Source organism: Furipterus horrens, unplaced genomic scaffold (assembly GCF_987537825.1).
Source record: "Furipterus horrens unplaced genomic scaffold, mFurHor1.1.pri manual_scaffold_1, whole genome shotgun sequence".
Lineage (NCBI taxonomy): Eukaryota > Metazoa > Chordata > Mammalia > Chiroptera > Furipteridae > Furipterus > Furipterus horrens.
Genome location: NW_028327171.1, coordinates 196128273 through 196141913, shown reverse-complemented (window position 1 = coordinate 196141913; position 13641 = coordinate 196128273). Strand labels below are relative to the sequence as shown.

Here is a 13641-nt window from a genome sequence, read left to right as displayed (position 1 = left end):
GCACACCACATAGTAAATGCTCAATAAATAATACATGAATAAATGAAGAATTTGCTTTATTTTAGTTTTTCTAGTATATACTTAACATATTTTATATTATTTTAAGTAGCTTTTAAACTAATTCCTAGGAAATTGTCTACTTCAATGTAGACATTACCAAGATATGTGACTTTATTGAGTCACATATGTTAGGGACAGATGTGTTTTACTGGCCCAATGAAAACTTTAATGTCAAAAATATGAGCTGTGCTAAGCTACTCAGATCATTTAATTTTCAGAATATCTTTTAGGTCATTTTTTAATGTGTGCTTTTTCCTTCCCTATAGGACTGTAAATAAGTAACCTGAATACACAATAGGGAAGAGAAGGAGTATTTACCTTTCCATACAAAAAATGTTGACTTTTCAGACTGAGCAGTATGTTCTGAAATGAATTGTTTTATGCTTTAGAATTACAAAAGGTACACTAGTATCTTGGTTTTGTCAGCATATGTCTGTAACATTTCAAGACTTTTTCATTCAACTAAGCACGAGAGGAGAGATAGTAGTACCTTGTTAAAGTTGTTTTTAAAAAATCCTATTTTGTTTTATTTCAGTGTCTGATGTATGGTGTCATAATTTTATGAAACTTCTTTAGTATTCTGAATATTAAACCACTCAGTGTTGCATAAAAAAGCATCTACGTATACTATGTATAGTTACCATTAATAATCATATGCTATCTAGCTGCCATTAATAATTATCTGTTCAGTTCAGGATGCCTTCAAAATGCTTAAAATAGAGATAAAGGCCCAGTCCATAGATGTTCACACTGTGTACAAAAGTTGCCATTTGGACTGGATTTATCTAAGCACATAGAACCTTTGTAGAGTCAGAGGGAACTTAACAATCATTCCCTCATCACTCTCATCCGCTGTAACACCCACCCCTCCCCCAGCCCCACATCCCCCTGACCCCCATCAAAATCAGCATCTGCCCCCAAACCGCAGCCATAACTAGAGGAAGATTCAGGCTGTTGAATCCAGTGCAGTACCCTTTCTGCCAGCCCTGGCTGGTTTAGCTCAGTGGATTGAGCGTCGGCCTGCGAGCTAAGTGTCGCTGGTTCGATCTTCCAGTCAGGGCACATCAGAGAAGGAAAACTCTGACTCCAAAAAACCTCCGCTGCCTTGCGGCATACCTCTTCAGGGGAAAGGCTAAGGGAGTAAACCCCGACAGAAAATCCGGAGCCGGAGTCCCTAAGGCGGTTTGACGTTGTAGTCAACACCGGCAACTCCTGCGGCGCACCTGAAGCCAAGCTGTATGGACTCTGTCTTTCCCTTGGACCCTTCAGCTGCGAAGAGAGGGGGGGTCTGCTGCATGGGCAACAGCTGGCCCTCCATATCACCCTGCCCAGGCTCTGTAGCTTCAGCGTCATCGCAAGATGTCGATTCAACACGGGAGGAGACAGATACCATGTCACTCCCGAGTCGGACTGCACAGCCATTCTCGGCCGTGCAGATAGACTCTTAAGAAGCTAAACCATCGTCTCTCGAGACGGACGGCTGCCGACGACCCTTTCTGCCTCAGTCTTTTGGTCAGGACACTAGCCTGAATTTGAGGGACCCACACACCATCTTAGGAGGGCAAAAAAAACCCATTACCAACCCTTAACAAGTCTCGGTTACTTCTGGTGATGGTTTCCAAAGACTACATTGGAAACACTGGAAGCCACTAACTTGAACCGATTTCACTTAAACTGAAAGATCTAGTTTGTTTGGCCTTGACAGGAGGTTGGAGGACCTTAAAGCCTTTCTTTAAGAGGGGTGTTAACACTTTTTTGCCAGAAAGAGAATCCTTGATGGTGGAGGGAAAAGAAATTTAAATTAAACAACGTAGCCAGAAAGCTGCATACATCAATAATTTTAAAGGAAAAAAAAAAATCAACATTGAGAATGAACAGAGAAGCAAAATTTCATCGGCACGAGGGAAGACGAGTCGGGGAGAAGGGCAGGTTGGAATGGTGGGGAGTGAGGCCTGAGGTAACCCGTGGGGACAGGGGGAATTGGGGTTCATGCAATGCCTAAAAGAGGCACCGACCCAGGATTTAGGGACAGAAATGATGTGAATGTCAAAGCAGCAAGCAAGAAAGATGACTTTTTTCTTCGTCTGGCTTCCCTGAGAGCATACTTAAGGTATATTGTTTAAAAGAGAGAGACCTAATCAGAGAAAGTTTAATATTTACTTTGAAAGTACCTTCAAGCAGTACTTAACCCTTCTTCTCCACACTAACTCCACCTGAAAGTTTCGTGCCTAAGTTTTTCTTACCAGAAGGTCTAGAGGGTTTGCCCAGGCCGCCTCCCAGAGACACTGAAAGAGGAAAGGCTCAGTTATCAGTTAGCACAGCCATTGCTAACCAGACGCAACCCACGCAATGCTCTCTCTCCCGCACCAATGCTTCTCTCCCTAAAAGAAATGAAAAAATGTTGTTTGGGGAGGATAAAAAAAAAAGTCAATATAAAACAGGCAAGGGGCATAAACTAATTTACTGAAAAAAATATGCAAATGACCAATAGATTCAGAAACCTCTACATATTATTTGTAATTAAATGAGATTTACCTATGAGGTTTGAGAAAATACAATAATAGATATGAAATGTAAAACCCTCTATAAAAAAATTAGTTAATACTGACTTCCGTATTTCATTTTGCAAAGTCCATATTTTTGTTTTAAATATTTAGAACATCTCTAATATTAGCCAGCTGTCTTTGGAAATGATTGGCCTAGAACAGTGGTTTTTAGACTCTTATGTTCGTAAAATTCTCTAGAGGGCTTGTTAAAACACAGATTGCTGGGCCCCACCCTGGAGTTTATGATTCAGTAAGTCTGGATTGGGACCCAATAATTTGCATTTCTAACAAATTCCCTGGTGATGCTGGTTTGGCTGGTGCAGGGACCACACTTTGAAAGTCACTGACTTAGAACACATTGAGTATTAGAAAATGTTGTAATACCATCTTGTTAAGAGAATTGTGTTGGTGAGCGGAGACAAATTGGGGATTAGTCTGGCGTTATGAGGAAACACTTTAGGTCATTTCTTTGAAAGCATTTCTCCTTCTAAATTTACATCACTAACTTATTCCTAAGCAGCTAATCATGTTGCTCATGAAAGTAGATTTGGTTTACCTTCTGAACTGTCTTGCATTTTTCTAATGTATCCATGCTTGAAATTTTTCTTTAATTTTGGCTCCATTAAGTGTCTTAGTACTTTGAGGAACTGAAAGGGAATATGTTAAATAGAAGTAAATCCTATTCAGAGTCTTAGATACCCATCATCCTCATATATTATTATTTCTTTTAAAGAGACTTCAAAACTTGACAGTTAAATTTTTCATTTTTTCATAAAAAAAAGGTTGCCTGCTAAATCAAAGGAATCCATATAAGCCAAGATTTTTTTTTCAATCTGTGTTAGCCTAATAATACTCTCATATTCACTTCCTTTGTCTTAGATGTAGCAAGACATTTCTAAACATCTCTTGGGTTCTTAGAAATCCTTACAGAAAGACATTGCTCTTGTTTATGGTTCTCTGTGGTTACAATTATAATATATCCTAGCTCTTTCTTTTTCCAGAAATTGTAGAAAAATGTTAAATCCTCCTACAGTTCCTTTACTTTTCTAATATTAAATAAGATTTTTTCTAAAGTAATCCCCAAAAGACATGGACGTTTGTTTGTTGAGAATTATTATTTTTTTTAAACTTAGAAGTGTTAGAAATATCAGTTTTTCCCTATCCCCAAAAAACTATTTGGGGCCAATCTATTATGGTTTTATGCAGCTACATAGGCTATTGCTAAGAAGTTCTGTCACCACCCACAAATCGTCAAGAAGCATTTATTAAGCTTTTGAATTAAAGGTAACAGTGAGTTACTGTCCCCAGTAGGGTAGCAAAATTAACAAATGAATTAATTAACCCTTGTTTACAAAGCCAAGATTTTAAGTAAAGCTTTTGCCAAAGGTTATTAGCTGAGCTTGGTTTACAAACTAAAAGTGCAAGACCTGTGAAAGCAGAATGCTTTGTGGGGTGTAGCCAGAGGAAAAGCCCTCCTTAATTAACTCTGGGGATTAAGAGGTAAATAAAAAGATCATTGCAGGACATGCCAATTGTTCTTCCCAGATTGGAGTCTTAGTAGGTATTAAGAGATGTTTTGAATAACTTAAAGGAGCATGTGGCCAGTAACAGGGGGAAAGGGCCAGATTTCAAGTCAGAAGACTGCCATCAAGTCCACAGTCGATAACTCACTCACTAGTTCTGGGGCCAGAAGAGCCACCAGTTATTTTATTCTTTCATTTCATTTTATCTATTTACTTACTGACTTATTAAAAACAGGAAAGTAAAGAGTACCTCGCTTAGAGAGCTAATGTAAGGATAATTTATGTAAAAACAAGGGCAAACGGCCATACAGATGCTGCCTAATTTAAATGTCTCATTTTGATCTTGCTGTATTTGCATTTACCATTCAGAATTATTGCAATAGCTTTACAAGCTAGCACACATACGCCTTAATCTGCCAGACATTTGGCCAAAGGAGCTGGAGCTTTTCCAGTCTCTTACAATTCTAGTCAAACCATATGGATACCTTTTCAGCCCCCATATCCCTGTGCTCAGCCAAAAAAAAAAAAAAAAAAAAAAATCACAATGAACACTCCTCAATGTGATACGCCCAAATGGAGTCCATTTCTCACTCTGCAAGGAGCTACAATAGTTCTGGAATCCAATGTTTCCAGACTCATTGCTCTTTTTCCCCTTCGCCTGCTTCTGCAGCAGAAAAAGGGGCCTCTGGAAAGCAGGGACGTGGATGGAGCGAATCCTGGCGATCGCGGCACAAGGCTTGACTGGAGGCGGTGCTCCAGGAGGTAGCTGTGAAACCTGGACTCTTCTCAGCCATCAGCACCAACCCTAATCAGTTTCTTACTGAAATTGTGTGTTAACCTTTCTTTATTTTAACCCCGCTATTTCCCCCAATAGAATGAATGTATTACATCATATCATTTGTTTAAATCGTATCGAATTCATTTTATCTTAGAATATTTAGTAACAGTAACATGTCTGTGTCTTCTTCTAAACAGCATAAGTACATATATAGCACATACATAGCCATGCAGGCATACACCGTACAAATATTTGGCTGATACCCTGTTCAGGCAAACTGTAAGTTATTTGCTTATGTTCATTTGCTTATACAATAACAGAAGAAAACACCAAACCAAAACGTTGTAATAACCAGGGCCCAATAACTACCCACCCCCCCGCCTTAGCTAAGAGATTTAAATAATCATCTTGGTTTCTTGGAAAAACCAATAATAGCTAGTGGTCCTATGGGGCACCTTACATAGTAGCTATCTACCAAACCACACTTGCCTGCCTAATCATGTGCGCTTACTTCTGCACCCCACCCTATGCGCTGTGGGTTCTGACATATGGAAATCAGCCAAAGCTCTACCCTGCTCTGCAAGCCTGTCCTTTCGTTTGTCAGAGATCCAGCCAAACTCAAGCCTGCATTTGAATCCTAGTGAAATATCTGAGGTCACTGCCTGAGCCAAAAATAAAAATGCAGCAAGAGTAGGACCCAACATCAACAGAGCAGAGGCATTTCAGTGACCTCGGCTTGGGGCAGGGGCCTTTTGCAGCTTCCTGTGGCCTCCCTGTGTGCAGAGAGAATCTGGAAGGGCGCAGACAAAGCCATCAAGCCTGTCTCTAATTGGTCTCACATCATCAGCATTCCAGAACAGGAAACTGTCTGCAGCCCAGAATTCTTGCTTCTTTGCCATAATATCTGAGAAGCAAACCTTTCTCCCCTGCATACATCTAGTTCTGTTAGTTTGTAGCAGGTCGATGTTCTTGGCTTTGACAGCTGTAGTAGGAATGTGTCTGTCCCATGTCTTGGCAACTGACTTAGATTTCTAGGTTATGAACTTCTCCCTCACTTGCCATAGGTCAGTTTGTAAGCTAATTTTTTAGGTCAATGACTGTTGATAAAATGTAGAGTCTCATTCTGTGGTGCCTTTACCAAGACGCAAAGTGAGATTTGTGTTGCCCCAAAATGGTAGAGATGTTCTCAAGCCCTTACCCCAAGAAAGGGGACCAGTGTGCCAGGGCACACATGGATAAGGGATGCCACTGTCCCACAGAGCTTCCACCCAAGCAGACTTCAGGTCCATCCTTTCTCATGCCACATCCTATGGGCGCCCAGTGCCGAGAGGCACCTGGTTCACGCCAGGGTGGCTGTCCCACTGGTTAAAACACAGAACTCCTTCCAGACAGGGCAGTAAATGACTGCTGCCTCAAGCCAGCTCCCACCTTCACCCTCAGGTGAAATCCCTTTTTTTTTTTTTTTTTTTCTTGGAGAGATTTGGTGCTGATGAGGGTGGGAGAAGGCTTGGAAAGAAATTCTTAATATTTAATTTAAAGTTTTTAAGATAGGAGCAGAGCCAGCTCATTTTGGCCAAATTCCTGATAGCCAGAGCTGCATGTACTAATCCATATAAACTATTTCATAGCTTTTGCTTGATCAATGCAAATAAATAAAACTTAAAGTACTGTTTTTCACTTTGAGGCTCATCTCCAGTCCCAGCTTGTTAGTTTGGTCCCTTTTCCCAGGAGGGCCCAGCAAGGGTATGTTCCCGTCCTTCATCCACAGACTTTGGGGCAAGGAAATTTGGAAAGAGGAGGGCAAAACCCACGGTAGCCTTTTTCCCTCCTGCACAAAACCTACAGGTTGAAAGGAACCTTGGATACTGTCTAATCCCACCTTCTTTTTCACTCTTGTGGGGAGTGAGGTTCAGAGATAAGTGACTTACCTGGGAGCCCAGTGACTCTGGGGCCAACCTGGGCTGAGAACGCTGGGTTTCCCACTCTGTCAAGCTTGCCCGCTGCGGTAAGTGGCCTCACTGATATTCCCTAGTCTCCTCTTCACTATAGTAGTTGCTGAAACCTAACTTTTCAGTTCCATAGAAGCAAATTATGTTAGAAGCAAATACAGAAGTCTTTGGTTCTGATTTGCTAGCTGGCCCAGACAGGGCATGAAGGAGTGAAGGATGCCCCTGAGAAACTGCCCAAGGTTCTGGGCCAAAGAGCAAATAAATGTGACTGAGGGCCAGCCACCAAGACAGCTTTTGGGGAGGACTGAAAAATCAGAGTGAGTTGATAGAAAGTTAAGGGTTACTGAGCAATGCAGAGAATTGTGTCTGAAGCGATATTCTAAATTATTTTTAAGAAATCACAGGATTAAGCTAGTGAATTTCAGCTATTTTAATCAAATTCTGTATTAAAAATATCTACTTGTGAACGTGTTATGAATAAGTATACTACACTGGACCTTATTGATCAGTACAAGCCTGGGGAGAGCACTGTTTTGCCTGTGGGGTACTTGTCTGCGAGGCCCTCCCCAGATAGATTAGGTCAATGGTTCTCAACTGGGATGACCCCCACCACAGGGACCATTTGGCAGTGTCTGCAGACATTGCTGGTTGTCACAAATGCAGGGAATGCAGGAGAAGTGGTACTAGCACCCAGTGGGTAGAAACTAGGGACGCCGCTAAACATCCCACAATGCACAGGGAGCCTCCCACAACAAAGAACTACCCAGCCCAAAGTGCTGAGGCTGAGACGCCTGGATTAGGTGAAGCCATGGATGTTTTCAGGAAAAACCCACTGGACGGCTGTGGCCCATAGCCAGTGTGCGTCCCTGTAGCGGCATTCTCTGTGACACCGGAAAGGGAGGACAGAGGTCTTTGTTCTCTGTGGTGCACAGCCACAAGCGAAAGCAAGGCAACAGCTGATGGCTGGAACTGAATGACTCAGAAACGGAGGTGCTGGCTTTCCTTTGATTTATCACCCAGGAACACTGAAGGGACCTTTCTCTTTCATTATCTGCGGCAATCTTCTGCACAGATGATTACACTGGTAGATTTGCCTTATATAAAAGACATGCTTCTGAAAGTTGGCATTTGTTAAATCATATTTTAACTACAGTCAGGACATTCAGTAAATACTAAGGAGCCAGTGACGTTTTAACGCGAAAGGTCCTTTTTAATAAAGTCTTATTCTCAAAGAAGAGTATACCTATTTATTGTATTTTTAATGTAAATACTTTCTTTTCCCTGTACATTAATTTTTATGACAGAGCTCCATGAAATTTATGTAAGAGAACAGTTTCTCTTCCTTCTTCCTTTTCCTCCCTTATTCTTTTCCTTTAGAGAAAAAATCAGGGGGAAAATTAACAAGAGTCTCTGCATTTAGGAAGGTCATTGATCAGTCTATCCATTATACAGTTCAAAAGATGCCTGCTGGGTTACAAATTGTTAGAAAATAGGACTTGGTTCTATTTTGAAATCATTAATTTTTTATCTCACTTTTTGTTTCAGTTACTGACCTTTGGTTAGAAAGAGCAGGTGCGCTTGGTCCCTCCATCACCCGTGGGTGTTTGCTGCTCTAGAAATATTCGATAAGACTCAACCTCTACCACAGGGTGGGGGTGGGGGGCTTGGTATCAGCAGAGATAAGGGAGTGGCATTGAAGGAACCCAGTGGTTTTCTCCTTATCAATCACCGCCCTAGGGCAACACCCCTATGTGTATAAATCACTGACTAACTCAGCAGGGCAAAGGGGGCAGGAAGGAGGAAATTTATTTGATAAAGCTACCATTAGTGTCACTTCACTGATAGGAGGTTGCACAGAGGTATGACCCAGTGGGGACAAAGCCACTGCCACTGGGGAGGAGCTGGCCCAGACAACAGAGGCTCTAGGCAGACCTCGGCCTGACCTTCATCCCCACTGGAAGGAAGGAGGGGCAGGGTGCAGAGAGATGCTACAGGTGACCCAGCTTGTCACCTGCCCTGGCTGGTATAGCACCAGTGTCAATAAGGCTGGAGTCACCATGAGAGGTGGTGTCACAATCAGCTTCTCCTTAGAGTCCTTGCCATTTGAACCATCCTTCCTCACACATTCTCCCATTTTAGTCTCACGGACCCCAGTGAGTAGGAAGGAGGCCACTGTAAGCAGCCTTTTTTACTAATGAGGGAGCCAGAGCACCATGGAGGTAAATCACTTGCTCAGATCACTCAAAGAAAGATTCCTGGTTTGAACACAGCATTCTGACTCAAAGCCCTGCATGTCCCTCCCCGACAGTGCATGCTCTCGCTCCAGTGGCCAGGCCTCAGTGAGGGTCCTGGCTGAGCCGCCAGGAGCCCTGGGTCCTAGTCTTAGCTCTCTTCTATTGTGTCCTCTTAGAATCTTAGTTTTCTTATCTATAAAGTCAGGGGGTCGATCAAGATGTCCGCAGGTCACCATGGTGGCATAAGTGAAGCCAGGTTGAAATGAGACTCGCAGAAGGGCAGCAGGCAGCAGCTTACACAGAAGGAGCGGTCTTGGCCTCTGAAGCGCTTACTGTCTGCCAGGAGCTATGCGGATGCTTGCTGCGTCGTCTCATTGGGGCCTCGCAGCCCCTCTGCAGGCATATGGTCACGGAAACTCTGCCTAGCAGATAAGGGCAGTGAACGAAGCCCAGAGAGGTGAAGTAACTTGCTCGAGGTCCTTGTCTTTGCCTGCTCAGGCTGTCATACACAATACCACAGACCGGGTGGCCTCCCAAAGGGATTTATTTCTCTCAGTCCTGGCATCCGGGAGTCCCAGATCAAGGTGCAGCAGGGCTTGGACTCGGGTAGCCCTGTCTTCCTGCCTTATAGAGGGCCACCTGTTGCAGCCCTCCCACCGCCTTTCCTCTGAGCTTCCTGTTGTCCTTTCTCCTAAGGACACCACTGCTATCAGGTCAGGGCCCACCCTTATGACTCGCTTAACTTTAATTGCTTCCTAAAGGCCCTGCCTCCAGTTATAGTGACATTGAAGGGCAGGGCTTCAACATAGGAATGGGGCGGGGACACAACACAGCCAGAAAGTGACGCAGAGGTGGGGTTCGAAGGCAGCCATCTTGCTCTTTGCCTGCTTTCCTAACCGATGTGGCTCATTGGGCCAGGAGGGCTGAGCTAGGGGTAGAGACTGCTGGGTATTGTGCAGCTTCTCTCTCTCCCTAACTCTAACCCTAAACCCTAAACCCCAATCCTAACCCTCCCCAGAGCCTCTCCCTCCAAGTCACTGCCTTCTCCCCAGGGTACATGGGTGGCTAGGAAGATCCTCCTTTGACAAAAATTTCTGAATCCTGATTGGTGCCCGGGGTAAGTCAGTGGCAGGCTAGGGAATGGTGGTCCAAAGACCATCCTGAGCCCAGGAACAAAACTCAGGATACTACAGGAAAAGCAAAGGAAGCATAAGGCTGAGCCGAGGCCTGGTTCCTTTGTAGCCATAACTGGCTTTGTACCTGGTCCAGGGCTTGGCCCCTCCCTGATGTTGCTGGTTGAACAAAATCACGTGGGCCCAATTCCCTGGGCTCCAGGGGCAAGGTAATAGTCGCTTGTCGCTCATGTGTGGAAGAATGAGAAATTAATCCACATTGGCAAGCCACCCACTGAAGCAGCTATAGTTGTGCCTGTCAGTTCCTCATTATTAAAGACTTTGCAGTAAAAACAAGCCATTTAGACTCCTCTACAGGCTTCCACGACCAAGCCAAACAACAAACTAGTCATCCACCTGGAATGTCTCCTCTTACAGATTACAATATCTATGTGTTGGTTTAAAAAACTATATTCTCTTCCTCACTCCCTCATGCTTTACCCTGTCCACTTGTTTTATAAAGGTAGACTTAAAAGGGTGTGTGGGTTTTCCTAATTTAAAAAAAAAAAAAAAACACCTCAGAAGAACAACAGACCACAGGATAGCATTCAAAAAATGAAAATGTGTCATTTGCCTTCCCATTCTATCAAATAAAGGCAGGGAGTTCACAGAGAACCGCTTAGCTCATGCTAACTGCATTGGGAAGCTGTGTTTTCATAGCTGGAACACTGGGGTTGTCACTGGGGTTGGGAGCGCTCTCAGTTGGGGAGGCCCTTCACTCTCATTTTCTGTCACTTCACCCTAGAGATACTAACACCCTCCTTTCTCTGTGGAGAGGAAACTGACACAGAGTTTCTAGAGCTCTGTCTGTCGACACTAGGATCACAGAGTTATTCGTTGGCTGCTGGCCCCAGTCCACCAGTAAGCGAAAAGCCTCTTCCCCAGCTACTTCTAATCACAAAAAAAAAAAAAAAAAGGTTTTCAAGTGCAATTCAACCTTGAACACTTGGGAAAAAAGGGAAGTGCTCATTTCTATGAGTCATTTCTCTTCCCAGCGGCAGGGCTATGCAGAATAAAATGTGTCCTGAGCTGCACAGGGGCCACGGGACTGCAGGTGTTGTGTCTTGCTCATTTCAGCCTTGCTCATCGTATCCCTCATTCGCTTTTACAGGTGTGAGAGTTGTGGAGCTGTTTTCCATTCCGAGTGCAAAGAAAAGTCTGTTCCTTGTCCGAGGTGCGTCCGCCGGGAGCTGCAGAAGAAGCAGAAGTCTTTCTGGCAGAGGCTGAACATGGATGGGAGCCTGGAGGAGGCTTGTAACATGTTTGAGCTGTCCTACCAGAACACCTGACTGGGCAGGAGCCCAACACCAGGGATTGGCTTCTTAAGTGCTCCATCAGCCCCAGTGGCTTCCTCGTTAGCCAGTTAGACCCCTTTGGATGAAGAGTATGTCTCATCTTCAGCTAGATATAGATATATATTTATACACATATATGTACACACACATACCTATATGTATGTTCTGTGTAAGTCGATGTCTAGAAGGTACATGGAGCCTCTGTGGCTCAAAAAACTACCAATAACTGACTACACTTAGCCATGAATTTCAGCTGCTTGCTCCCAAGCAAAATGTGGTTTACACACAATGCTTTATGGTTCGGACCTTTGCCCTTTTTTTTTTTTGGCTCTCAGGGCCATTTTATTATTACCCAGGAGGAAGCATTTCCAACAGAACATCGGCGCTTTGGGTTGTTTTTGTGTTATTTATTTTTAGCCTTCCTTGCCCGATGAGGTAACTGAGGCAAGCACCCATCACCATCTGTTTCCTAAGAAAATCTTCAAAACACAGGAATGACTTTGGGATCCTTCCAGGATCCCGTGTCCCTGGCTCTCTTATCACAGCTTCTTCCACAGGGATTGCCTGAGCTGAGCCGAAGGGACTGGAAATCAGGAGCGCGAGCTCCCTGGACAGAAAGCATGCACCCCGAATTTATCAGGAGAGCTAGTTCTGGTTTGGGAGTCCATCTCAGAAAAGGCTTTTTCTTCAAAAAAGAAGAGACCGCTGCAACCAATGACTGCATGTTGTTGCTCTGTTTGCTGGTACAGATCTCAGCTCAGCCAGGGAGGAGACGCTCTGCCATCTCCCAAGTTGTGATGGAGGCTCCATATGAGGAGCATCCCAGGGGCTGCACGGGTTGTATTTTTGATACTTGAATGGTGCTGGCCTGAGGAAATTTCCAGGGATTGTCGCTAAATGCATCCGTGTGTGAACTGGTAAATACCTAGCACATGCATTCCGAGAGATGGTCTTCAGTGTCTTTTCCCAGCATCCCGTGTAGGCAGTTCCTGCCTGTTCATTGTAAATGCTTTATTTCTCGTTGTTCTTCACTGCACTTTCATTTTGGCCTTTGTCAGTTTAACCACCTCTACTTTGATATTATTTAATTGTTTAAAAAAACAATCAGAGTAGCCTGTAACTTCAAAACACCAACATTAGACTATTAAGAAAATGCCAAGCTTACAAATATAATTAATGAATTAAATCTAATGTTTAAATAAATATACATACACATATATCATTGCCACCTTAAAGTAAAACAAAAAGTGCTAAAGTAATATTGTAGGAAGAAGAAATATAACAGTGCTTGGTCGTCTGGGGGGGCGAGTGTTCTCCCACCACAGTGCCCCCATAGGAGCCAGCCTCACGGCGGGTGTGGCGGGGACCAGGGACCAGTGACCGTGGCCACGCTGGAGACCCCGGCACCTACTCCCCACCTTAACTCTTTCCAGACAGAAAAAGAAGCTTCTATTGAAACAATGGTACGTGGAGCCCCGCTGCTCCTCTCCTTTTCCTCACGCCTTGCTCCCTCTGGGTCCCAACTCATCCCACTTCTATCCACTCAGACAGACTGGTGCAGACCGCTCGCTGTAAGCGTCGCGCCTCTCCAGGCGTGCCAGTTCCTCTGGCCCCAGACCGCACATTTGCACTTAATAGCTGAGCACCACGCATGCATTTGTGTTCTGATTATACAGGAGCTGTATCCAAGGCATGAAGACTTGTTAAAAGGCAAGGGCCCCATTCCCGAGATGCCTTCCGGTGCCTTTTACTTTGGAAAAACAGGTTGACTTACCCCCAACCCCACCCCCACTCTAGTTGTAGAGAATGTTGCACACAAAAGTAAAAGGGTGGAAAACCTCACCTGGCAAAGAAGCAAACTAATTTGATCATTCCCCCCTCCACCACCATCACCACCCCCGTGAAATACAGCACTTATATTTTTCAGCCTCAAAAAAGATAGCAGAACAGGATCTTTCACTAGAGAATTACGGGCCTGCTTATTATAAAACAGATGTGCTCCGATGGCACAGTGCCTTTCCCCTCACACCCGCTCCCTGTCACCGAAGCTGACTTCTGCCTCCGCGACCATTAATGCTTCTGTG

At 44.2% G+C, this 13641-nt stretch overlaps 1 protein-coding gene across 1 annotated transcript in view; it reads left to right on the top strand.

Moving 5' to 3' along the window:
- PLEKHM3 (pleckstrin homology domain containing M3) overlaps window positions 1-12745 on the top strand; it is a 170390-nt gene extending 157645 nt beyond the window's left edge. The window contains exon 8 of the mRNA XM_090282988.1: window positions 11374-12745. Within this exon, the coding sequence (XP_090139114.1) occupies window positions 11374-11551 (178 nt within the window). The 3' untranslated portion in view covers window positions 11552-12745. The remainder of the gene's footprint in view (window positions 1-11373) is intronic.
- Window positions 12746-13641: the final 896 nt, after the last annotated feature.